The sequence below is a fragment of the Cavia porcellus genome, unplaced genomic scaffold, assembly GCF_034190915.1.
Source record: "Cavia porcellus strain 051 isolate PalLab524CR breed Dunkin Hartley unplaced genomic scaffold, mCavPor4.1 scaffold_6, whole genome shotgun sequence".
Classification (NCBI taxonomy): domain Eukaryota; kingdom Metazoa; phylum Chordata; class Mammalia; order Rodentia; family Caviidae; genus Cavia; species Cavia porcellus.
Genome location: NW_026947489.1, coordinates 92,651,960 through 92,677,517, shown reverse-complemented (window position 1 = coordinate 92,677,517; position 25,558 = coordinate 92,651,960). Strand labels below are relative to the sequence as shown.

The 25,558-nt window shown below is 55.3% G+C and overlaps 2 protein-coding genes and 1 non-coding gene across 8 annotated transcripts; 2 read left to right on the top strand and 1 right to left on the bottom strand.

Moving 5' to 3' along the window:
- The first annotated feature begins 877 nt into the window (after positions 1 to 877).
- Positions 878 to 21,568, top strand: Med24 (mediator complex subunit 24). Of its 6 annotated transcripts, none has more exons than XM_003466930.4 (26): positions 878 to 944; positions 1,505 to 1,704; positions 1,786 to 1,868; positions 9,414 to 9,452; positions 9,701 to 9,774; positions 10,106 to 10,338; positions 11,454 to 11,565; positions 11,653 to 11,803; positions 11,894 to 12,007; positions 12,473 to 12,520; positions 12,933 to 13,015; positions 13,123 to 13,209; positions 14,157 to 14,268; positions 14,689 to 14,831; positions 15,373 to 15,410; positions 15,781 to 15,863; positions 16,150 to 16,328; positions 16,412 to 16,511; positions 16,910 to 17,085; positions 18,835 to 19,099; positions 19,188 to 19,369; positions 19,497 to 19,587; positions 19,939 to 20,038; positions 20,499 to 20,579; positions 20,990 to 21,138; positions 21,231 to 21,568. In XM_003466930.4, exons 2-26 carry the CDS (start codon positions 1,575 to 1,577, stop codon positions 21,345 to 21,347), a joined length of 2,970 nt encoding a protein of 989 aa, XP_003466978.1. In that variant the 5' UTR covers positions 878 to 944; positions 1,505 to 1,574; the 3' UTR covers positions 21,348 to 21,568. The 6 variants fall into 6 exon arrangements, 3 of the variants coding, with proteins under 3 accessions (XP_003466978.1, XP_063107565.1, XP_063107566.1); XM_063251495.1 differs by lacking the exon at positions 878 to 944 and adding an exon at positions 998 to 1,017; XR_001200652.2 differs by lacking the exons at positions 878 to 944; positions 21,231 to 21,568 and having other exon boundaries at positions 20,458 to 20,579.
- LOC111755973 (small nucleolar RNA SNORD124) lies at positions 15,613 to 15,714 on the top strand. The gene has a single exon (XR_002790503.1). It is a non-coding gene; the product is annotated as a small nucleolar RNA SNORD124 (small nucleolar RNA).
- A 576-nt stretch (positions 21,569 to 22,144) lies between the features above and the next one.
- Csf3 (colony stimulating factor 3) lies at positions 22,145 to 24,952 on the bottom strand. The gene is made up of 5 exons (XM_063249769.1): positions 24,898 to 24,952; positions 23,562 to 23,821; positions 23,272 to 23,379; positions 23,035 to 23,181; positions 22,145 to 22,881 (listed from the first exon to the last, which is right to left on the bottom strand). Exons 1-5 carry the CDS (start codon positions 24,950 to 24,952, stop codon positions 22,717 to 22,719), a joined length of 735 nt encoding a protein of 244 aa, XP_063105839.1. The 3' UTR covers positions 22,145 to 22,716.
- Between the last annotated feature and the right edge of the window lie 606 nt (positions 24,953 to 25,558).

The following is a 25,558-nucleotide window of genomic DNA, read 5'->3' as shown; positions in this document are numbered from 1 at the left end:
CCAATATGTTTTTACTTTTGCTTTTTTTCTCTCTCTTGAAACAGAGTCTATGTAGTTCAGGCTAGCCTTGAACTCCCTGTGTAGCTCAGGCTGGTAATTCTCCTGCTCCAGCCTTTTGACTACTGGGATTGCAGGTGTATAGCACCATGTCCAGATGTCAGATATAAATATTTTAAAAAGTAAACATTAAAAGCAATAATTTTTTTCTTTTGGATTTTTGTTTTTAGGTACCAGGGATCAAACTCACGACCTTATGCTTGCAGACAGGCGTTTCGACACTGAGCTATATCCCCAGCCCAAGACATGGCTTTACTGTGTAGTTCAGCCTAGACTTCAATTCACTACATAACCCAGATGGGCTTCAAACTCATGACAATCCTCCTGCTTCAGCCTTTTGAGTGCTGGGATTACAGGGTCTTGCCAAGTGGCCGACTTGCAGTTTTCAGGATCAGGAGATTCTGGGCAAACTGTCCTTGTGGAATATAGGTGTGGAAAATGTGAATTCCAGCGGCATTAGGGGTGTTAGAGGAAAAAAATTTTAAAAGCTGAGAGAGAACATAATTGCTAAGTCCTTGCTGGCCTACTAACAAAACTGGAGGGTAACCAGAGGGTATTGGAATAGCACCAAAAGCCCCGCAATGACATCACTGGGCAATGCCCAGTTGTTCCTCGACCCCAGGGTCTCTGTAGTGCCCCAGTTCCTTGGAGGTTTGCCTTAAAGGACAGAAGCCAGGCAGTCTGAGTAGTTCAGCCCTGAGCTTTCTGTCCAGTTTAGACAAATGCAGGTCCTTAGTAAAGACTACTATTCCCAGAAGGCACTGTGGCAGGGCTTTTCTCTTACTCCATTTCTATTGGCTTCTGCCACTAACTCCCAGCCAGTAAAAAATGAGTTCCTTGATTGGTGCCAACATGGCGCTGCCTGGGAGGTAGAGCACAATTGTCCGGTAGGCTCAAAGTTGGGGAAGTGGTGGATGAAAAGGAAATAGGGAATTATAGTTTTAGAAGACCATAAGGCGGGTGGGTGGTAGAGGGATCTAGACTTAGGGGTAGTAGTGGCTGAGGGGTGCAGCCAGAGCCAAGAAAATAAGCAACTGGGACTGGTTTATCCCCTTCTTGCTCTCTTTAATCTTTGTAGTAGCTTCTTTTACAGTTTTATTTCTTATTGTTTGGCTAAAGCCAAATGAGATGAGACAGGTCTCGCTATGTAATTCGGGTTGGTCTTGAACTCAATCTGTATCCCAGGCTGACCTCGAACTCGCGACGATCCTCCTGCTCCAGCCTCCCGTGTACTGGGATTAGGAATGTGGCGGAGCTCAGCCCTATTAGCTTCTTTGACACCCTCTTCTCATTGCCCTAGTTCAAGGAAGGATGGCTCAGCCGGGGACGTCCTGACAGGATTTCAGTTTTGCCTTCCTCCTGCTTTTTGTGCATCGTTCCTCTACCTTGCTTAAATCCTCCCAAGCCTCCATCCTGTGTAACTCTGCCTTCGCTATCTTTTCTTCAGGACCCCATTTCTAGTTCCATTTCTCACAAGTCGAAGCTGACGGCCTCCGGCCCCACATCAGAGTGCAATCATGAAGGTGGTGAACCTGAAGCAAGCCATTTTGCAAGCCTGGAAGGAGCGCTGGAGTGACTACCAATGGGCCATCAACATGAAGAAATTCTTTCCCAGAGGAGCCACCTGGGACATTCTCAACCTGGCAGGTCTCAAGGGAAGTGGGGAGGCAGGACGGAGTGGTACCCTGAGACAGGTACCATTTGGTCTCATTTGTTTTCCCACTGCAGAAGCACTGCTGGAGCAGGCCATGGTCGGACCATCCCCCAACCCACTCATTCTGTCTTACCTGAAGTACGCCATTAGCTCCCAGGTAAACGGCCCCCTTCCCAGGAGCGAGGCTTTGGGAGTCAAATCGCTTGGAATCATGTTAGCTCACATATTCGAGATGAATTTCAACAGATCACCTCTGAGTTTCAGTTTTCTTTCTTTCTTTTTTTGTCTGAGACAGGCCTTACTGTGTAGTTTGGGCTGGCCTTGAACTCACTGTGTAATCCAGACCAGCCTCAGACTATCAGCAGTGCTCTTGCATTATTCTCCCAAGTGCTGAGATTACAGAGTACAAGTGCCATCATGCCTGGCTTGTTTTATTTTTTGAGACTGGGTCTCACTATGGAGTTTAAATTACTCTGGAACTCTATGTAACCTATGCTGACCTTAGACTTGGTGATCCCCCTGCCTCAGCCTTCTGAGTGCTGGAATCACAGGTTTACATCAATGAATTTGAATTTTCTCTCTCTTTTTCTTTTTTTGTTTTTTTTGGTACCAGGAATTGAACTCATGACCTTGCCCTTGCCAGGCAGGCACTTATGCCACTGAGCTAAATCCCTGACCCAGATTTTGATCTTCTTGTAAAATAGGAATAATTTTTTTGATGAATGTTACATTCACATACTCTAACCATAACTTTATACCTGTGCTTGCATGTATAAGACAGTGGTAGACCCTAGGGATGTAACTGAATATGAGTGGATCCTAGCGCAAGGATGTCTCGGGTCCTACAGGTGTTTAATCAGTCGCAGAGTTTATGATAAAGTTTAGAACTGAGTGTAGGTTCCATAAAAGTACATGGTGGGGGCACCTGGCTGGTCTGACCTAGCAGGGAAGGCTTTCTAGAAGAAGTGCTATTTAAACCAGGATCTGAATGTTAAGTACAACGAGGCAAAGCGTAAAAAGGTTGGAGGGAACCAGCACATGACATTTAAAAAATAGAAATTGTGGCTTTGAGAATCCTTTTGTTTTGTTTTGTGTTTGTTTGTGAGACCAGGTCTCACTGTATAGTTCAGGCTGTCCTTGAACTCACTAAGTAGCCTGTGCTGGCCTCAAACTCACATAATCCTCCTACCTCAGCCTCCCAAGTGCCAGGATTGTAGGTGTGTGCCGCCAACCCAGTGAGGATCTCTTTGAACTTTTAATTTCTTTCTTTTTTTCTGAGATAGAGTTTTTTTTTGGGGGGGGGGATAGGCTGGTCTCAGACTTGGGCCTCTGCTGTTTCAGCTTCCAAACGCTGGGGTTATGGCATACAGTACAATGCTCAGCCGTTTGAGAAATTAAAACAAATTAAATATTTATAAATTCACCTAAAAGTTATTTTTAAAAACTTTATTATTTTGCTTCCCATATCTTCAGATATAGTAAAGTCAAACAAAACAGAACAGAATGGAACCAATAAGAACAAAACAATGAAAATAAAAAAAGGACTGAATGTAATACAGGGTAAAAAAAACCCCAAAACCCTTATTATGTGGAAACACAAGTAACATTATAGTTCAAAATAACCATATTTTCCAAAACAAAGAATGCCAGGAAAATGGCATTGTTTTATACTTTGCAAATCTTTACTGTGTGGCTTAATAGGAGGCAGCTGGCTTCTCACATGTGCTTCTAACTCAAGTCGTTACAGGGCCTCTTCTGCTTAGTATGTGAAGAACGTGTGGCCTTGGATATCAGCTGTTTAAATTGAAAGGGCAGAAAGGCTTTAATAAACTTTCTAGATAGCAGATATTCTTCAATACTATATTAAAATTTTTTACAGTCTTACCAGTGAACATTTTATACTTTGTTGGGTTAAAATCCAGTGGTCTCTCTGTTGCACTTTAAATGGATCTTCTGGTCATGGATGACTTTTGTAAAGTCACAAAGTGGCCATTTGGAAAAGGTCCATGACTGAGTTCTACAGATAATCCAGTTCTGGATACACGTAATATCTGCACGAACACTGGGGAGCCCCTGGGGCACCCCACCGTACATTGTGAAAGAGTGAAAAGGCAAATAACCTCTGAGTAGCATATGAAAAATACTTGTGACTTCCCAGACCTCTCTTTTTTCCCTTTTGGTCCAGGGATCAAACTCACAACCTAGCGCTTGCCAGACAGGCATTTATGCCGCTGAGCTGAGTCCCCGACCCTCCAGACCTCTTGTTTGAGAAAGAGACTCACTATGTAGTTTAGGCTGGTTTTGAATTCACTATATAGCCCAGCCCAGATCCTCCTGCCTCAGCCTCCCAAGTGCTGGGATTCTGAGCCTCTTAAAAAGGTCTTGGGAACCATTCCCATATGCATTATGGTGCACTCCCATAATTCCAGCACTGAGGAGCCTATGGCAGGAGGATTGCTGTGAGTTTAAAGGCTAGACAAAAGCTTGGACCATGTAACAAGACCCTGTCTCAAAAAAATTGCTTTTTGTTTTGTTTCTTTCCTTTTTTTTTTTTTGGTGGAACCAGGTATTGAACTCACAACCTTGCGCTTGCCAAGCAGGCGCTTTTGCCGCTGAGCTAAATTCCCAGCCCCTCTTTTTGTATCAGGAGTCAAACTCATGACTTCCGCTTGCCAGGCAGGTGCTATGCCACCGAGCTACCTCTCACTTACCTGGCTTTTTTTTTTTTTCAATCTTTTTGAGGCAGGGTCTCACTAATGCAGTTCAGGTGGCCTTGAACTCACTTTGTAGCTCAAAGTCACAGCAGTCCTTCTGCCTTAGCCTCCTGAGTGCTGTTACCTGGCTTTTAAATGTCCTGTTTTTTTGTTTTTTGCATTGTAGGGAAGCAGATTCATAATCTCACACACGCTAGGAAAGCTCTGAGCGACACCTCGGGCCTTAAATGTCCAAATACAATCTGTCTTGTGATCCTTATGTGTTTTAACTTTTCTGTCACTTTTTTAGCTTTGTAATTTTTTTCCTAGCATGCAGAAGTTTTTGTGATCTTTTCTCTTTTTTGTGGTGTGAGGCAGCGCTTCAGGCTTCAGGTGAGCCCTTTCCCCCAGTCTCCCCACAGGGAATTCTTAAGGTCTCCATTAACCTTTAACCTTTTTTGCAACATAGCTTTTGCCTTGCTAGGGATTTGTCTGCCCTAAGGGTATAAGTATAGGCTCTAATTTCTGCTAACTCTTGACTTTATTTTTTGCATTGTTTTCTTTCCTTAATTTGTTTAATCTATTTAGAGTTTATTGTATGGGGGATTCAAATATTTATTTTTGCAAAATACATTCGCAATTGGCTCAACAACCCTTACTGGATGGGCCATTCTTTGTCATTTTTTTTTAACTTTTTTTTTTTTAAATTTCCATAGGAGACAGGATCTCACTGTGCAGTTCAGGCTGGTCTTGAGCTCACTTTGTATCCCAGGCTGGCCTCAGACACGCAGTGATCTTCCTGCCTCAGCCTCTGTTTTTGTTTGAGATGGGTCTCACTGTGCAGTTCAGGCTGGCCTTGACCTCATGGTAGTCCTGCTTCAGCCTCCTGAGTGCTAACATTATGAGGTGTCCCATCATCCCTGGGTACAGTTTTGTTTTTTTGAGAGAGGTCACTCTGTGTTACCCAGGGTAGCCTTAAATTCCAGTCATCTGGCCTCAGCCTTCTAAGTGCAGGGTTTATCCCCACACGTGGTTCTGTCTTGTCTTTTATTTTGTTTTGTTGTTTTGGTTCTTTTTACACAGGGTCTTGCAGTGGAATCTAGACTGGCCTTGAACTCACCAGGCTGGCCTTAAACTCATGGAGATCCTCCTGCCTCAGCTCCTAAGTGCTTGGATTATAGGTGTACAGTACCATGCCTGGCCATAAGGGCTTTTCATATCTTAAGTAGTGTTATGGACAGCCTCTTTCTTATCACTTCCGAACATTTCATTTATGTATTTTTCATTTTTGTGCTTTACTGTTTTGCTCACTATAGCTTTATAGTGTATTTTCCTAGCAAGTTAGACAAAGTCTTCCCTTGGTGGTTTTACTTTTCAGAAATTTCTTGGTCAAGTGTGGTGGCACAGACCTGTAATCACAGCACTAGGGAGGCTGAAGCAAGACCACATTGTACTCAAGGCAGTGAGACCTGTCTTAAAAAACAAAACAGTGCGTGTTCTTGGATGGGCTGGGGTCAGCCCAATGGCACAGCACTTGCCTAGCACACACAAGTCCCTGGGCTCAGTCCCTGAGACCGTATCCATATATTCATCCATTCATCCATACAGGAAGGAAGGAAGGAGTGGATACTTCTCTGGGGCTTTTAGGCATGTCATGGCAGATACAGTTTAGGATCAACTTGCCAAGTTACTATAAACGCCTTACTGTGTTTTAATTGAGACTTTCTGGATTTTGTGAATGAATTTAGGGAATTTATAGAGTAATTTTAGGAGACTCACTCTGGTTGTCCGCATTTGATGAATGAGTACAAGGGAGTTAAAGGCAGGGACATTTTTTACTGTTTATTTTTTTGGTACTGGGGATTGAATTCACAACCTCGTCCTTGCTGGGCAGGCACTTATGCCACTGAGCTAAATCCCAGCCCTGTCTGCCTTGTTTTTATTCCTTCTGTAAAAGATCAGATAGTAAATATTTTTAGTCTCATAGGCTCTATAGTCTCTGTGGTCATTGTCTTGTCATTATAATTTGAAAGCAGAGAAACACAATAGGTAAATAAGCTGGCACATCTGGATTGCATTGTAACTATTAATCAAAAGAAAAAAGAAAAAAAAGGCAAACCATACTTGTTTTGCAAGTTATCTTTTCCCAGCTCCTGATGTAGGCTGTTGCAGTAATTCAGGTGAGAGGCTATACTACCATAAACAGAAGATAACAGAAAACAGCCAGGCGGGGTGGCCTATAATCTCAGCACTCAGCAGGGCCTGTAATCTCAGCACTCAGCAGGATGAGGTGGAAGATCTCTGTGAGTTAGAGATCTGCTTAAAAAAAAATAAGGCAAGGGAAAAGAGGCTTAAAAACAAGCGCTTCCTGGTGTGGGCGCTGCCAGGGTGAGATCAGAACCGAGACCCAAGATGTTTAACAGAAGTTTATTGATGGCCTTAGTGAGAAAGTCAGGGTGTGGTCAGGATTGAGGTGTCCAGTGGGGTGTGGGTTAGAAACCAAGGAAGGTGGGAGGTGGCGATAACTCACGTATTAAACTTTTAGGGATGGGCCAGGGATATAGCTGGCAAGTGCAAGGTGCTGAGTTCAAATCTCAGTACCAGAAAAAAAAAAAAAACTAAAAAACTTAGGGCTGTGAGGAGCAGCAGGGAGGGTAGTAGCGAAATGACAATGTGGGGTCAAGCCAGGGATGTAGCTCAGTGGCACAGCCCCTGCCTGGCCAGCAGGAGGTCCTGAGTTCAATTCTTGGTACCAAGAAAGAAAAGGTGGAGTCAGCAGGAAGCTCTTTTAAAAACAGACCTTCAGGCTGGCCTGGCGATGCACACCTGAAATCCCAGTGCTCTGGGAGGCTGAGGCAGGAGATTACTAATATAGCCCAACCTGGGTAACCTAGTGAGACCCCGGCTCAAAACCAGAGTGTAGCTCCGGGCCAAGGTCTTGGTTTAGTTCTATTCCTCAGCACTGAAAAATATATAAATAGAAAAAAAAAGAGAATCTTGAGATTTTTAAGCACTGGTGAGAAGCTGAAGAGAGACAGAGAGACAAGAGTGAGAGATAAATGTCCTCAGAGAGCGGCTAGGCCCATCACGAGCTATGCAGATTTAGAAACTGATTCTTCCTTTCCTTCAAGAGGCTCTTTGGCCCAGGTGTCAGACTGGAGAGGCCACTTAGGAGTCACCAGGGTGTTGGACATGAAGGGGAGGAGAGGAGGCAGCAGCTGCAGGGTCAGGCTAGGCCGGGCAGGCAGGCCTCGGGCTCTGGCCTCGGGGCTCACCCTGGGCCTGGGCTCTCGGGGGAAGTGTGTTTAGGTCTCCACACAGCAAAACCTTACAGAATAGCTGTGGTTCCCAATCTGATAACTGAAAATTCATTTTGATCAACAGCCCCACTCAGCACCTACAGAACTGGAGGTTCCTGCCCTGGCGATGTGGGGGCCTGGTTTTTAGGGCACCATTCAGCTCCCCCTGCAGGCCGTACTTGGGAGGTTCAGTTTTTTGAGCTCTGGCTCCGAGGACCTGGGTTATAAATAAGCACAGCCACAGGGTTATTGTGCCTAGCTAGGCGCCAGCCCTTGAGCACCTCTGACCTGGCTGTGGCTTCTCGGTGTGTCCTGCTGGGCTCCTGCGTGTGGATCGAGCTCACACACACCCTACCCTGGTGTGCGCTCCCAGCATCTGAGAGCAATCAGTGCGGGTGGTGGAGTTTGTAGAGAGAAGGAAAACTCGCCCTACTTAGGGCACTGAGGCCACGCGAGCTTTCTTCCCAAATCTTTGGGGGTTTCTCTTTGAGCAAAGAAGCCCAGGGGACAAGTGGCCTGCATTAGCCTTGAACTTGTAGCAACTCTCCTGCCTCAGCTTCCCAAGTACAGTGATTACAGGCATGGGTCACCGCGCCTAGCCGCCACCCTTTTCTGAAATTACTATTTTTAATTTTGAGACACGGTACTGTTAGTTGCTCAGGCAGGATTCGAATTGTGTCTTAACCTCTCTTGTTGCTGAGATTACAGGTGGGCACTGTTGTGCCCAGTCAGAGTTTTTGGTTTTAGGTAATTTTATTTAAACTTCCACTGCAGTATGTGGCTGCTGGCTTCCCTGCTGGACAGTGCAGCTTTGGGAAGCCATAATCCAAGTTGGTTTTTATGTATTCATTGTGCAAACAGTCACTGGTCACTGAGTGACCACGCAGAGGGAGGCTTTCAGCTCTGGCAGGAGCTCGGGGCTATTTGGGGAAGGGGTGGGGATCGGTCCTGGAGGCTGAGGCCCCTCCAGTGGGCAGGAATGTGTGCAGCAGATGTCCTGATTCCAGAGCGCGGTCCCTCCTTGGGGGTAGTTGTCTGTCTCTAGTTTGGGCCCCCGAGAGCACCCTTTGGTAGAGGGGATCACGCTGGGAGACAGGTGTGTGTCTTCACGTACCCCGAGGTCCCCCTTCTTTTTTTCGGCAGTGCTAGTTTGAACCCAAGGCTGTGTGCGTAGCAGGCAGACGGTCCACTGCCTAGCTGCATGGCCGGCCGCCACTGTGTCTCCTGCTGGTCTTGGTTGGGGCGGGGATGCAGCCCAGAGCAGCCCCCAGGCCCCCTCCCCAGTGCTGAAGAGAAGGCTCGGAAATGAGCCTAGCTCCCTATCCCTCTGGACCTTCTCCCCCCCAGCAGCCCCTGCAGCCTTGCTTGCTGTGGACACCGAGTAGGGTGGCCGTGCACAGACAGCCCTGAGCCTCACGGCAGCCTGAGCCCTGCAGACCTTTTTTTCTGAGACGTTCTGCCTGATCAGTTCAGGCTGGCCTTGAACTTGTGCTGATCCTGCCTTAGCCTCTGAGTGCATCTGGGGATCCCAGCTATGCGCTGCCACGCCCAGCACTGTGTGTGGTTCTCTCGCTGGCTTGAGGTGACCTCTTGTGAGAAAGGGTCAAGGTCTTGGAGCTGCGACAACTCAGGCCACCATCATGTTTATCCTTCCTAAGCTGGGGATTAGCCTTCTGACCCTCGTCCTCTCTCCTGCCTCCTCCCGTCTAGATGGTGTCCTACTCCTCGGTCCTTACAGCCATCAGTAAGGTATGAGCACCAGGGTGGGGTGGGGTGAGGACAGAGCTGTGTTGGCATGCCCCAGGCCGCCTCGCTGTGCTCTGAGGCTGGCTTCCTCTGTGCGGAGCTGGCCCTGGAGGCAGGGCTGGTAGGTGGGAGCCTGGGTCCAGAATTCCAAGGATGCTGGGCTGAGCCCTGAGGTTGGAGGAAAGAAGGGGAGTCCTGCACACACACTTTGAGGGAGACTGGGCTGATGGGGGACTCTGTTCTCGTCATAGTTCGACGACTTTTCCCGGGAGCTGTGTGTGCAGGCCTTGCTGGACGTCATGGACATGTTTTGTGACCGGCTGAGGTAAGGGCTGGGAGAGGGCTCACCCTTCCTGTGTGCTTCTGGGGTGAGAAGCAGCCCCCAGCACGGAGGGGACAGCAGGCCTGGGCTCCCACGTTTCTGCACTACCTGCCCTGCCCGCCCCTCCTTTTCTACCAACTCCCTCCACGTGAAATGCCGGCTCCCCAATTGGACCGGCTCCCTGAAATGTGGCCTGCTGGAAGGCAGCCAGGTTAGGTGTTTTCCTGGGACTTGGCTGGTTTTCTAGCTCTCCTCTGGCAGGGGAGCCGGGGTCCGGGGACGTCGTGAGGGTTGGGTTCAGACACTGGATGCCGCCCCTCCTGTCCCTCTGCAGCTGCCACGGCAAGGCTGAGGAGTGCATCGCGCTGTGCCGAGCCCTGCTCAGCACCCTCCACTGGCTGCTGCGCTGCACGGTGGCCTCGGCCGAGTGGCTGCAGGAAGCCCCCGAGGCCAGCGGCCAGTCCTCCGCGGAGAAGCAGCTCGCCCTGTGCCTGCAGCGCCTGGAGAAGACACTGGGCAGCACCAAGAACCGCGCCCTGCTGCACATCGCCAAGCTGGAGGAGGCCTGTAAGCCTCGAGGTGCCCCGCCAGGCCTGGGGGGACAGGAGGGGAAGACGTCTTCCACTGCTGCCCCGAAGGTTGGAGATCAGAGGTCGGAGGGCAGGCATCTTAAGGAGCCTGGTTCAGGAGGACCCACAGCAGGTGGCCGTCAAAGAGCGTGCAGTAGGGTCCCTGCCTGCGGGTGCCAGCCGGCACATCCCGGCTGCAGGTTAGCGGGCGGGCCAGCCACTGCTTGCCCCTCTGTCTCTTCTGTGGATGCACAGACTCCCGGATTCCAGGGTGACCTTTTTTGTTTTTGAGTCAGGGTCTTACGATGTGTTCAGATTAGCGTTGAACTCTCTATGTAGTCCAGGCTGGCCTTGAATTTGCAGCCATCCTTCTGCCTCAGCCTCCTGAGTGCTAGGATTGCAGGTGGGCGCCATCACGCCTAGCTTCCCCAATTCCTTTTTCCTTCTTTTTTTTTATTTTGAGATAGAGCCTCAGTATGTCACTAAATTGCTCAGCAATTGAATTTATGGTTCTCCTGCCTCACCCTCCCAGACTGCAGGCATTATAGGCAGGTGCTGCTATGCCTGGAAGAATAGTTAATTTTTTTCTGTTCTGATCAGATTTTGTTTTATTTTAGATATACCTAATGATCACATTCATGGCAGAGAGTTGTACCTGTGCACGATATAACATCTTTTTCTCCCCAATTCCCCACTGTCCCTTCTCCCTCCCATTAGGAAGCTGTGAGAATACTTCATTTCGGTGCTGTGGGAGGCTCTGAGGCAGCTGTCACCATGACTCACCCTGTGGCCCCCTGGAGTTGCAGGGGGGGCCCTGTATGTAATTCAGTGCTCACATGCAGTGGAAAGCGTGGGTCAGCCTTGCAGGCAGTGCTAGCAGAACAGACCCCAGGGCCCACTTGGGCCAGGACCATCTTAGCAGGGACAGCATGGCCAGGCCTGGATGTGGTGGCAGTTAGGAGGGGGCTCTGGCCAATGCCTTAGTGCCAATGCCCTGGCTGGGATGACACTCTAGCCATGCCCTGCGCCTAGGATCCGCCCCTGCAGTTCAGTGTCGGTGCCCAGGTCCTCCTCCCCCCCGCCCCATCACGCTTCCTGTCCTCCCCTCTGCAGCCTGCTGGGCGGCCATCGAGCAATGCTTGCTTAAGCTTGGGGAGACCTTGGCCAAGCTCAGCAACCCCCAGCTCCGAAGCCAGGCCGAGCAGTGTGGGGCACTCATCAGGAGGTACCAGCAGGGAGAGGAGGCATCTGGGGCTTGGCCGAGGGGGTGGGGCCCAGCCCACCTTCACCCCACCTGGCCCTCTGTTCCCAGCATTCCCAGCATGCTCTCCGTACGCTCCGAGCAGCTGCATGAGACCGGCTTCCCCACGGTGCACGCGGTGGTGCTGCTGGAGGGCACTATGAACCTGACGGGCGAGATACAGCCACTGGTGGAACAGCTGATGATGGTGAAGCGCATGCAGGTGGGGCCTGGGCCACGCGGGAACCCAGCCCTGGGATGCGCCTCCGCCTCCTCCTCCTCCTCCTCCTTGCTCACCCTGCTTTGCCCACAGCACATCCCCACCCCGCTCTTCGTGCTGGAGATCTGGAAGGCCTGCTTTGTGGGGCTCATCGAGTCCCCTGAAGGCACCGAGGAGCTCAAGTGGACGGCGTTCACCTATCTCAAGGTGCCTTTGCCTCCTGTCCTCAGCTGACCCAGGGCCCAGCTGCCCAGCCCTTGCCACAGGGTAAAATCACCTGTTGCCCTGATGTCCCAGGCTGTTTTCAGTCCCCTCTGCAGGCTGGCACTGGGCAGCACCTGGCAGCTGGTGCACACTTGTGCTGTGCCATTTCCCATCCCCAGCAGTGAGAGGTCCCTGTGTCCCACAGCCAAAGGGGCACTGGGCACCTGGATGCCACCAGCTTGCTCAGGCTGACCTCGGACTTGCTGAGAGCCTCCTGCCTCAGCCTCCCAAGTGCTAGGTGTGCAGGCACCCACCACCATGCCCAGCTCCACCACAGGCTTCCAATAGGGCCTGGGAGCTGTGTCACTCTAAGGGCAGGAGTGTCCTCAGTTCTCGGCGCCTTGGGTAGGGCAAGGGGACCAAGGATGGGGGTAGGGAAACACTGCTCCCATTTGCCTGCCTCCCTAGATTCCACAGGTGCTGGTGAAGCTGAAGAAATACTCTCACGGGGACAGGGTGAGTCAGGGAAGAACAGAGAAGGACAGGTGAGGGGTGGGTGAGGCTGTCTCCACCCAGAGAGACAGGCTAGGGAGGCTCAGCTGTCGTGGGTGTCACGCAGTCCTGGCGGGGAAAAGGCGGGAAGCGTGTTGTGTGTGCACTGGAACCGGAACTGCTTGTGTTCACACACACTGGGCTCCAGTGGAGGCTGCTAGGTATGGGCTCTCCGGGGTGCAGGCTTGTCCCTGATGACAGGGCTAGGAGGCCCCGTGGACGCAGGCATAGCTGGAGCATCTCCCCAGCCTCCAGCTGGTGCAGGGGGCTCCCGCTGCTCCGGTTGTCAGCGGGGCATCCTGTGAGCATGGACAGTGCGCTGCCCACGGGGAGGCAGGGAGGACCTGAGCCCAGGGGGACTCTCGGACTCTTGTAGGACTTCACTGAGGACGTCAACTGCGCCTTTGAGTTTCTGCTCAAGCTCACGCCCTTGCTAGACAAAGCCGACCAGCGCTGCAAGTATGGATGCCCAGGGGCACTGTGGTGCCTGGCTGGCCGCCCCTCTCCTCACTCCTCGCTGGCCGCTGGGCACTGAGCCTGCCTCCCTCTCTTCACTCTCCCCACAGCTGTGACTGTACCAACTTCCTGCTCCAGGAGTGCAACAAGCAGGGGCTGCTGTCCGAGGCCAACTTTGCCAACCTCATGGCCAAGTGGTGAGTTGGCACTGGGCCGCCCTGGGCCTGGTGACCTGACCTGTCTGTAGCCTGGGTTGCAGGTGCCTGGGACTGTGTCGTGGAGTGCAGGGAACAGCAGCTAAAAGGAGACACTGACCTCATCAGGCTAGATTTTTGTTTTTATTTTTTTTTAATTTAATTTAATTTAATTTTATTTTATTTTATTGTCTTTTTCCTTTTTATCGGTACCAGGGATAGAACTGACGACTGCCTGCTTGCAAGGCAGGCACTTATGCCGCTGAGCTAAATCCTCAGCCCCGATTTTTGTTTTTAAAAAAAAAATTGTTTTTTGACTGCTGAGGAATTGAACCCAGGGCCCTTGGTGTACTGGGTGAGTGCTCTACTGTGGAGCTGCAGCCCCAGCCCCACCACTTGGTTGTTTTTGAGAGAGTCTCACTGTGCAGTTCAGGCTGGCCTTACACTTGCTGTATCCCAGGCTGGGCTCATACTGTCAGTGATTCTCCTGTCTCAGCCTCCTGCGTGCTAGGATTACAGGCATGTACCACTACCCCCGGCTTCTTCCATTAATTTTTTTTTGTCTTTTTCCTTTTTATCAGTACCGGGGATTGAACTCACGACTGCCTGCTTGCAAGGCAGGCACTTATGCCGCTGAGCTAAATCCCCAACCCCTTCCATTAATTTTAAAGGAATTTGCAAAATAGATGTAAAACCTGATGGCAAGTAGCAGTGACCACAGTGCAGTATTAAAAGCCCTTTCATAAACTTCAGCCAGCCTCAAAGTCTCTTTTCATTAATTTCCATAGTTTGTGGGTCTGGGGCCTGAGTCTGGGGTCTCATGCATGTGAGGCAGGTGCTCATACGCAGGCCCAGCTGTATCCCCCGCCTCCCCAGTTCCCCCTCCGTTCTGCGTCCCTGCCACTAGAGCATCAGCGACTCGCTGCCTCTGTCCCTTCCCCTGGCCATAGCAAGGCAGACCGGGAGCAGGCGCCACAGCTGAAGTCGGCCGAGAATGCCAATATCCAGCCCAACCCCGGACTCATCCTGCGGGCGGAGCCCACTGTCACCAACATCCTCAAGGTGAGCGCTGGCCCTGGCTCCCTGCTACGGTCACCCATTGTTTCTGTCCCGTCCTCCGTGTGCAGATGAAGAAGTGACTGCAGCCCCCTCTCCTGTCCTGCTCCTCCAAGCGGGTGCTTTGAAGGCAGAGGGGTGAGGCCAGGGCTAGTGCCCCTGCAGGCTGAGTGCCCTGTGTGTCCCTGTGTCCCGAGCACACCTAGGACGGGGGTGGGGGGCGATTGTGACAGCCTGTTTGGCAGGGGCAGATCTCAGGGCATGGGAAGATGTAGGGGTGATTCTGCAGACAGGAATCGGAAAGAGCTGAAGACCCTGCAGAGTGTGTGCGCTGGGCACAGAGACACGTAGCGGGGAGGTGTGGCTGGCTTGCATGAGGTCTCCCATGCCCTTGAGAGAGGACTTGACTTCCTGTCCTGTCCCCAGACTATGGATGCAGACCACTCCAAGTCCCCAGAGGGGCTGCTGGGTGTCCTGGGACACATGCTGTCCGGGAAGAGTCTAGACCTGCTGCTGGCCGCTGCCGCCGCCACCGGGAAGCTGAAGTCCTTCGCCCGGAAGTTCATCAAGTGAGATAGCATCGCCCTGAGCTGGGAGGTGCCTCCTGCCTGAGGCTTCCATGCTCCCTGCTTCCCTGGGCCCCAGCAGCTCTGCCTTCTCCCCGTGATGGCCCTGAGATGCTGGCATGGCGGGGCTCTTAAGTAGAGGCCGTGGAAGGGTCAGCACCAGCCCAGTTCCAATGCCACTGTAGATTAACCTGCATTTTTTCCTTTTTCCTTTATACTGGATATGGGACCCAGTACCTTTACACTGAGCTGCATCCTCCAGCCATTTTCTGCTTGTTGTTTTGAGACGAGGTCTTGCTATGTCACCCAGGCTGGCCTGGCACTCATGGCAGTCCTCCTGCCTCAGCCTCCTGAGTGCCAGCATGATGTGTGTGCCACCATGCTTGGCAGTGGACCTGGAATTTGACATACGGGACGTTGTCCCTCCATGAGCCATTCTCTGGGCCCTAGAAACCCTGGACTTGTAGAGATGGCTGTCTCTCCTGTAGCAACCCCGCTCCTCTTACAGTTAAGCTGTGACTTAACATTTCCATTCTGTCCGCAGCCTGAATGAGTTCACAACACACGGTCCTGGAGAGAGCAGTGAGTTGGCATGGGCCCACTGTCGCCTGGTACCGGGGTGGGGTCCCTGGGTTCTTTCCGGGTTCTGGGTCTCCCCAGCCCTGACTGACAGAGGCTCTGGGAGCCTCAAGAGTGGACAGCGCTGAGAAGGGACCCTTTGCCCTCCTCCTACCGGCCCCCTCCACCCTGGTGTGTCAGTGAGAAGGGAAGGTTCTAGAAGTCTAGGACCCCAGGAAGGGATGATGTTCTACTTAAGACTCAAGAAAAGGATTCTGAGCCTCGGGCTTTGAAGGAGCCCTCTGGTCCCTGACCTTCCTCACCCAAGCTCCATGTGTCCTGCCTGGCAGGCCTGGCTGCCCCTGCTGAGGGTCACCCTGTCCCCTTCCTGCAGCCAAGACGGCCTCGGTGCGGGCCCTGCTCTTTGACATCTCCTTCCTGATGCTGTGCCACGTGGCCCAGACCTATGGCTCAGAGGTGAGGCGGGCATGCGGTGGCCTCGGGATTCCCTGGGGAGGGTAGAGGCTGGAGGTGGCTGGGGATGCCCACGGCCCAACAACCCCCAGGCCTGTTGATTCTGCTGGGCTGGGCATTGGTGCCACTTTTGGGAGTCCCTGAGGTCCCTTGCACGGCCCAGTCTGCTGGTGCCTGCCCCACACCGGCCACAAGGTGGCAGCAGCACGCCACTGGCTGCCCTGGAGCTGGCTCTCCCTGCCTGCAGTCAGGAAGGGATGGGCGCCACCTCCGCACCTTCCCCATGCAGGTGATCCTATCCGAGGCCAGCTCAGGCTCGGAGGTGCCCTTCTTTGAGACCTGGATGCAGACCTGTATGCCGGAGGAGGGCAAAATCCTGAACCCCGACCACCCCTGCTTCCGGCCCGATTCCACCAAAGTGGAGTCCCTGGTGGCCCTGCTGAACAACTCCTCCGAGATGAAGCTGGTGTCAGTGAGGGGCACGGTGGGGAGAGTGAGCCCCCCTGCACCCCCTGTGTGCACTCCCTGGTGACGGCCCCGCCTGCCCCTAGGCAGATGAAGTGGCATGAAGCCTGCCTCAGCATCTCAGCGGCCATCCTGGAGATCCTCAACGCCTGGGAGAACGGGGTGCTGGCCTTCGAGTCCATCCAGGTAGGGAGCAGTAGCCCCGGGGCAGGGCAGGTGTGGGGCCATGATGAAGCACCCTGCCCTCCCAGTACTCTGGAGGCTGAGGCAGGAGAGTTGCTGGGAATTCAAGGACAGCCTGGGCTCCACAGTGAATCCAAGGCCACTTGAACTGCGAGGAAGACGCTGTCTCCGAAAAGTGAATAAATAAAATGCCCAACACTAATGGACAGGAAGCCCCTCAGGAGCTCAGGTCCCTCAGGTTCGGGGCCAGTCTTCCGTAGACTCAAAGGCTCACCCTCCTCCCACCCGGGCGGCCCTGCGTAAATCAGACTTGAGGCTCAGAGGGGGGACAGGGCCCCGACTCCACCGGCTGCCCTTGGGCCAGGAAGGGAGAAGGTGACCCGGCCACCTTCCCCTTGCAGAAGATCACCGACAACATCAAGGGGAAGGTGTGCAGCCTGGCTGTGTGCGCCGTGGCCTGGCTGGTGGCCCATGTCCGGATGCTGGGCCTGGACGAGCGCGAGAAGTCGCTGCAGATGATCCGTCAGCTGGCGGGGCCGCTGTACAGCGAGAACACGCTGCAGTTCTATAATGAGAGGTCGGCCAGCCCCACCCCACTGCCGAACCCCCTACCTCACCCCACCCCAGCCAGCAGGGCCCTGGAGTCCAGCTCTGTCTCCAGGCCTCTTTTATTCTACTTTGAAGGTGCGGCTGGTTAAGTTGCTAAGTTGCACAGGCTGGGTGCAACTTGAACTTTGCATCCTCCTGCCTCAGCCTTCCTCTGGCATCTTCTGTGTGCTGGAAAAGCGAAGGGTGCTTCCCATCCCCAGAGGGCTCCATTTGGAGAGAACTACTGAGGCAAGGAGCAGAGGAACCCACCTGCGCCATCCCAACCCTGGTGTGGGGTTTGGACCCATCTGTAGCGCACACGGCCCTTACTGGCCTTGCTGTCCTATGACCACTTCCCTTGCTGGCTGTTTGGCTGGCTGGGCACCCCTGTGACCTCTGCACTGCTGGTTTTTCTGTGCTCTGTTTTGCTTTTTGAGAAAGGGTCTTGCTCAAGGCTGGGCTTGAACTCACTCAAGGTGTAGCTCAGGCTTACATGGAACTCATCGTGATCCTCCTGCCTCAGCCTCCCAAGTGCTGGGAAGACAGGCGTGCAGCCCCATGTCCGGTGGGTTTTCCAGCCTCACAGCACCCTAAGCAGCCATAGTGCTGCTGGAGGGTTGGGGTCACCCCTACTGGGCGGCAGGATCACAGCCCTCTCACCTTGAACATTTGCCTGCCCATCTGGAAGGCCTTTCCCGCCCTGCCGCCCCATAACCTCTCTTCTGCTTCCTGTCCTGGAGCCCACACGGGTCACCAGAGTTAGGCAATCCTCGTTCCTTGTGACTAAATCATTTCACTGGGCATAATTTCCTTAGCATCCAGCCGGGCGCTAGCATGTGACAGGAATTCCTTCCTGAGGGTGAGCTGTACCCCATCCAGGGAAGGCCACACCCCCGTTATCTGTGTGCCCTGGTGTATGCTCGGGCTCCGCCCACAAGGGGTGAGTCAGCAGAGTGGGTGGGGCCTCTCACAAGGTGGCGTCTAGGGGTATCAGCTCCAGTGAGGAGTGGGAGGCCATGTCTGTTTGCCCTTTGCTATCTTTGCCTGGCTGACTTTCTGACCTTTGAGACGCAGCCTCACTGTGCGTTCAGGCCGGAACTCACTCTGCAGCCAGTGAACTCCGGGTGCCCCTGCCTCGGCCGCATCTGTGATTCCAGGCCCTTGCTTGCCCGGCCTGCTTTGCTTTCTTTTTCCCTTTGTTTCCTTGGTGCCCCCCTTCCAGAAGCCTTGCTCTGCCCTAGTCCCTCTTGAGCAACTCCGTCCTGGGGTGCAGGGCACTGAGAGCCGGGGCTCCCTCAGCGCAGGTGCAGAGTGGCCAGGCCCTCTGCGGGGTCAGAGCCCTGGAAGGCCCAGGAGAGGCAGGGATTCCTGGACGTCCTCACAGCGGCGCCTGCCCGGCACCCACAGCCGGGAAGAGCGCTGCGGGGCAGCTGGGCCTCTCCTGGAAGCCACAGTTTACTCTGGGAAGAGGCCAGGGCTGGGCGGGGACCCCCAGCACTCGGGGAAGGGAGCGATCAGATTTATTTATTTCTGTCATCAGCTTGGCAGAGCCCGCTGGGGGGAGGAGAGGCAGAGGGTCAATGACCGTCCAGTCGGGCGGGCAGTGAAGGCCCAGCCTCCGCGGCCATGTCCAGCAGGTGCCAGTCCTGCCTGGAACGGGGAGTCTTGCCACCTCTGCGGGGCTCGCTGTGCCGGGGCTTCTGTAACCCGAAACGGGGGCGGCCACGTGTTCCCACAGGGTGGTGATCATGAACTCCATCCTGGAGCACATGTGCGCCGACGTGCTGCAGCAGACGGCCACACAGATCAAGTTCCCGTCCACGGGCGTGGACACCATGCCCTATTGGAACCTGCTGCCCCCCAAGCGCCCCATCAAGGAGGTGCTGACGGGCGTGTTTGCCAAGGTGCTGGAGAAGGGCTGGGTGGACAGCCGCTCCATTCACATCTTTGACACCCTGCTGCACATGGGTGGCGTCTACTGGTTCTGTAACAACCTGCTCAAGGTGTGTGGCAGTGGTGGGGGCACCTGGGGCCCCCAGGACCCCCGGGCTCCGCCCAGTACCTCTCAGCACCCCGCCCCGCCTCCCGCAGGAGCTGCTAAAGGAGACTCGAAAGGAGCACGCGCTGCGGGCTGTGGAGCTGCTCTACTCAGTCTTCTGCCTGGACATGCAGCAGGCCGCGCTGGTGCTGCTGGGCCACATCCTGCCGGGCCTGCTCACCGACTCCTCCAAGTGGCCCAGCCTCATGGACCCACCCGGCACCGCGCTGGCCAAGTAGGGGTCTCTTCTGGGCCCCGCTCCCAAGGCCCTGCCCTGTGCCTGCTGGCAGCCACGAAGCCGGGCCCCGGGTGCCCAGCAAGCCATAACTGTGACCCACCTCCCCCCCCCCCACCCTTTGTAGGCTGGCCGTGTGGTGCGCCCTGAGTTCCTACTCCTCCCACAAGGGACAGGCATCCTCCCGCCAGAAGAAGCGACACCGGGAGGACATTGAGGTGGGGGACTCTGGCCGCCTGAGCCCCATCTTTCTCCTCCCTCTGGTGTGGGAAGGCTGAGGGGAACTTGCCCCCTAGGGATGCAGCAGGGCTCTCAGGAAGCTGAGCACTGGCTGGGCGTGGTGGTATGCACCTGTCATCCCAGCGACTTGGGAGGCTGAGGCAGGAGTATATGCAGTCCTGGGCCAGCCTGGGCTACATAGCAAGTCACAGTATAAAACGCAGGCTGGGGCCAGAGCCGAGTGGCTGAGCACCACCCAGCATGCACTAAACCCTGCCCACATCCTGGTCCTCTCAGAGTTCTTGGGACATGGCGCATGGGTGCCAGCCAGCACCTCTGCTTCCCACCAGGATTATATCAGTCTCTTCCCGCTGGATGACGCACAGCCGTCCAAGCTCATGCGGCTGCTGAGCTCCAACGAGGAGGACGCCAACACCCTGGCCAGCCCCAGTGAGCCCCACGCCCCACACCCCACACCCTGCTCAGCCCCATCAAGGGCCGGCAGCTGCCCTGCGGCCACCCTGGTGTAGGGCTGCTGTTGCCAACCCAAGGGGTGGAGGCTTCTGGGCCCAGGCAGCTCCCGCTCAGGCAGATGGGGGATGTGGGCCCCACGGCCACAGTCCGGCCTCCTGCTCCCTCCCTTCTGGGCAGGGTGGGGGGTGCTGGATCCCCCCACACTTCCACCCCAGCCCCGTGGGGGTCTTTGAGTCCCCAGTGCCCAGGGCCTCCCAAGCCTGCAGGTTCCCTGGCGGGATGGGCGCTGAGTACTTGGTGGCATCATCTGCTGGAAGTGTCCTGGGTGTTGGTCCTAGCCCCGCTGCCATGAGAACTGCCCTGGGGTCTCCCTGGGCACTGTATGTACCCTGCAGGCCAGCGAGCAGGTTGGAGCTGTGTCCCCTCCTGCCCACAGCTGATCGCTCCATGAACAGCTCCCTGTCCGCCTCACAGCTGCACACGGTCAACATGCGGGACCCCCTGAACCGAGTGCTGGGTGAGCATCCCTGCCCCCGTTTCCCCCAGCTACTGGCTCTCTGGACTGCTTGGGGCTACTGTTTGCCTTTCCCACTGTCTCTTGTTTTTGTTTTTTTTTGTTTTTTTTTTTTTTGGTACCAGGTATTGAATCATGACCTCACGTTTGCCATGCAGGCACTTACACCACTAAGCTAAACCCCTGGCTGGCTCTTGGGTTTTGAGACAGGGCCTCACTGGTTCAGGCTGGCCTTTGGCTCATGTTTGTAGTCGCTCTGAACTTGTGGCGATCTGCCTGCCTCATCCTCCTGAGAGCTGGGATTACAGGGATGCGCCCCATGCTCAGCTTCTTTTCTCCTCTTGAGCCCACTGGGTACCCCATCTGCCCCTACCTGGTCCCTCATGTAGCCCCCCTCACACTCCCCTGCGCAGCCAACCTGTTCCTGCTCATCTCCTCCATCCTGGGCTCGCGCACAGCTGGCCCACACACGCAGTTCGTGCAGTGGTTCATGGAGGAGTGCGTGGACTGCCTGGAGCAGGGTGGCCGCGGCAGCATCCTGCAGTTCATGCCCTTTACCACTGTGAGTGCAGGGTGGGCCCTGGCTGGGGCAGGGCACCCTGAGGCTGTGGGGACCCCAGCCCCAAGCCTCCACTCTCCCTGGCTGTGTGGCAGGTATCAGAACTGGTGAAGGTGTCAGCCATGTCCAGCCCGAAGGTGGTCCTGGCCATTACAGACCTCAGCCTGCCTCTGGGCCGCCAGGTGGCCGCCAAAGCCATCGCCGCCCTCTGAGGCATGGGACTGTCAGAGTGAGCCCTCGGTGCTGGGCGCCAGGGCCGGACTTGGGAGCTCCCTTCGCTGGACCTTCCCCACCTCTGCCCTGGGGAGGGGGAAACTGCCACAGGGATGTGCAGATGTTTCCTGTGTGCACAGGGCAAGCTCGGCCTTGAAAGGCCGGGATGTCACCTCGATGTCTTCTAAATAAAGGCCCTTGGGCTCCTTAGTCACCAGAAGTGCTGTGGGTGTCTGGGTCTGCAGTCTCCTTGGGGTCTGCTTATGCTGGACTGAGGAGAAGGGGGAGGAGCGTGGAGCAGCAGGGGAAGCAGTCTCCTCTCCGAAGACCTGGCTGGTGCCCTGTGGTGCTACAGTGCCATGCAGGGGCAGGGTGCCCTGCTCTGTGTCACTCCACCCTGTCCCCGCAGTGTGGTTCTGGCCCTGTGCTCCCAGGAACCAGTAGGGCTGGGGCCTGTTGGGGTCCCTCTGATAGTGATGGCCATAGCCTCAACCTCTGGAGGACAGTGGCCGCAGAGGGGAGACAGAGACATAAGATTGGGCAGTTGGTGCCGCCTCAGCTAGGCAGGGCCCAAGTCCTGATACCCCGAGCAGCTTTGGGGAGGCCTGGGGCCTGCACTGGCTCGCTGACCACCCAGGGCCCAAACTCAGGTGGGCAGGGCTGTGTACGCCTTTCCCCGTGGTGGCCCAGCACCTGGGTCAGGTGCCAGGAAGGAATGTGGGGGACCAGGATCTCCCTCCCCAGCCCGTCCCACCTCCACCTCATCCCTGGACTCAGAGAGGAGCCAGACGGACACTCAGGAACCAGCAACTTTATTGTTCTCAAACTTGGTCACAGTGAGAAAGCAGGGCAGGGCCTCCTTGGACCCTTTGTCTTTCTCTCCATCCCCTTCTGGGCCTCAGAGAACCCCACCTTGGTGAGGGCTGGGGCAGGCACCCTGGAGTCAAAGCCCGCCCAAAAACCACAGAAAGAAAAACTGGATTCGGCAGGGTGGAGCCTGCCAGCCCCCCCCCCCCCATCCTCCAGAGCTGGGGAGGGGTGGGAGTTGGGGAATGGAGGGGACCCAGTCAGGAGGTGGGAACACTGCTGTTTAAATATTAAACAGGGATGTCGTCCCCCACGCGGGAGACCCTGATGCTCCTGGCCCTGCAGGGCACAGACCTGGGAATTAATACTTGGTATTTACCTATCCAGCGCCCAGAAGGGGCAGGGAACTGAGCTCCACCTCGTGCTACAGGCAGGAGGGGAACTTGAGACCCAGGGAAGGGCCCCGGAGCCAGAGGCGGGGGCTAGGCTCTCTTCCCTGGGTTTAAATAAGAGAGTTAAATAAGCATAAATATTAAATAGAGATAAATAGGTGGGTGGGGCTCAGGGCCGGCTGAGGTAGCGCAGAGCCCGGAGGGCCAGCTCCAGGAAGTCTTGCAGGTGCGAGGCCACCAGCACCCCACCGGCCTGGCGCTGGAAGGCAGAGGTGAAGGCGGGCACGGTGCCCAGGGTGGGCTGTGCGGCTGGGGCCACCCCCAGGTCCTCCATCTGTTGGGGAAGACTGGATCAGAGGCCACTCCGCACCCTGGGCCAGCAGCAGGAGGAAGTGGTCCAGTGGGGAGGCAGGAGATCCCCGGAGAACCCTAGTGTGCTGCGGGCTACATTCCAGTGTGACCACTTCCCTGTCCCCCAAAGGCTCACCTGCTGCCACACGGTGGTGGCAAAGTCAGCGACATCCAGCCTCAGCAGGTCCACAGAGGATGACAGTGCAGGGGAGATTCCCGCCAGCGCCTGCAGGAGGCCCTGGTACAGCATGAGCCCAGCCTGAAGCTGGCGCAGGCAGCCGAGCTGGGGAAGGGGCAGAGAGTGAAGCGCCCTGCTGGGGCGGGCACCGGGGTGCAGTGTGGCCCCCTCCTCTACCGCATCCCTGCCACTTACCAGCTGCAGGTCCCGGCTGGAGCAGCTCCTCAGGGAAGCCCACGGGATGCCCAAAGAGTGGCCCAGCAGCGCCAGCTCCTCAGGGTGGCACAGCCGGTGGGTGGCACACTGGGGTGGAAGGATGTGATGTGTCACTGTGGATCCTCGGAGCTTCCTTCCCTCAGCCCCATCCTTGTCTCCAACAGCCACTGCAGCCACTACAGGGCCCCTGCCCACTCCCCTCCCACACCCTGTGTGGTGTCATGGATCCTGTCCTCTGCACCCATCCCTGGTAACCTCCCCATGCTCACCAGCTTCTCCTGCATCACCATAGCCTCAGCCTGGACCCTCCGCGCCTGCTCTGAGCTCTTGAGCATGAAGCTGTGGGGCAGTGACACCGACGGGGGTCTAGCTGGGTCCAGCGGTGCAGCCCCACATCCTGTCCAGAGCGTGCTGGGCCACAGCAGCAGTGGCAGCAGCAGAGCTGGAAGCAGACAGATGCTGCTGCCACTGGTACCAGGTCCCTTCCTGGCAGTACAGAGCGGCTGAGCATCCTGTAGGGGCCCAGGCCCTGGCACCCCCACCCCAGAGCATGAAGCTGATTGCCATACCCATCAGGTTCGCGGGGCTCCAGGCAGTGTGGGCCATAGGGCTTCAAGGAGGGCTGGCTCCCGGCTGGGGCTCAGGTCCACTCCAAGGGCCTTTATACAGAGCCCATGCAGGCCCCTGGGAGGAAATTACCTGTGACCACTAAGGCTTAGTAATAACTTCCCAGGGTTTATGCAAATTTGTCAGTGCTTAGGACAATGCAGGGGGTTGGGACACAGAGCTGTTTGCGAAAGTTTTGTGAAATTGTGGAATCTCTGATCCTTCTTTGACGTAGGGTCCCCCTCAAACTCTCTTCCTCCACTTCAGCCCCACCCGAGGCTTTGACCAGAAACTGACAAAGCAAAGCAGCAGTGTCCTGGAGGCCCGAGGAGAGGCTGGGACTGAGGGTGGGCATAGGTCCTGGCTCAGAACACGCCTCCATCCTCCGGTGGGTACCCCAGGCAGCCCCTCTGCCCCTGTCCTTGGGATTTCCAAGCCACCTGAATCCTAGGTCAAATTCTATGGATGAGGAAGAAGCTAGCTGCCCCATACTCTGACCCCGAAACTCCCAGGAGGCTCTTGGCCTCCTGTGGGCCAGGGCCCCAAGACAGGACCTGGGCCCTTGCTTCCCACACTTGGAGAGGCTTGGGGCTCTGTCCAGGCCATCCCGTCCTAGCTGATTAGCTGGGAACTCCCCAACAACCCCCATGACTCAGCCCTTAAGCCCCCGGAATCCAGGCAGAAGCCAGAGGAAACCGGATGTCTGTCGAGAATGAATCTGGCTCACCTGACCCTGCCCTTCCACCTCCTGGCACTGTCCCTCAGGCTTTGGAATCGGGGGACCAGGACACAATGTTCCCCTGGCCCAGGGAAGAGGCCATCAGCTGCAGTAGCCACTGCCCCGAGGTGGACTGGGCATGGGGTGAGAACGGGGCTCCTGACTGGGCCCCTAGTGCCGAAACCCTGCAGCCTGAGCACTGGAAGCAGCCTAGAGTCCAGTGCAGCCCTGTGAGGGCCCTGCCCATGGTCATGGCACAGAGGTGGTATCTCGGCATAGACTCTGCTTCAGCTCCATATTCTTCAGGCCACGAGTCTTCCCGGTGGCACTGGCCATGGCCAGTGGTCACTCTGTGAATTCACTAACCTGCCACCCTTGGGTCTAAACCTTGAGAGTTATCTGGGCATAGAGGCTGGAGACTGGGTGGACGTCACTGGGGCAGGGGCGCCCTCTGGTGGCCATGCATGGTGGAGGTGTCACTGGCCTGTCTGTCCCATCTGCCACGTGTTGCTTTGAGTTTGCAAACTCATTTACTGTCATGGTGCTAAAACCAATCTGTGGATCTCTCCGTACATCTGCCCTTCCGTGTGTGGGGCTGTCGGCTCCATGACCCTCATCAGCAAGGTGATCCACCGTGTGGACCGAGTGGCATTTCCATGGCACCCCCTCCCCCCAGCCATAGAACCCCAGGAAAGCAGTAATCCAGGTGCTGGGGGTGCTGAAGAGAGCAGTCCACACCTGCACACATTCAGGATAGACACGTTCAGACATTTTCAATTTGAGGTCTCACAGGTGTGTAGCCAGGACTGGACAGTTTGCCAACTCAGGGGCCAGAGAGCAAAAGCAGCTGTTAAAAAACATGCACGAGTGAGGTTCTGCAATCTCAGCACTCTGGGAGGCTGAGGCAGGAAGATGGCAAGTTTGAGCCCAGCTTGGGTAATT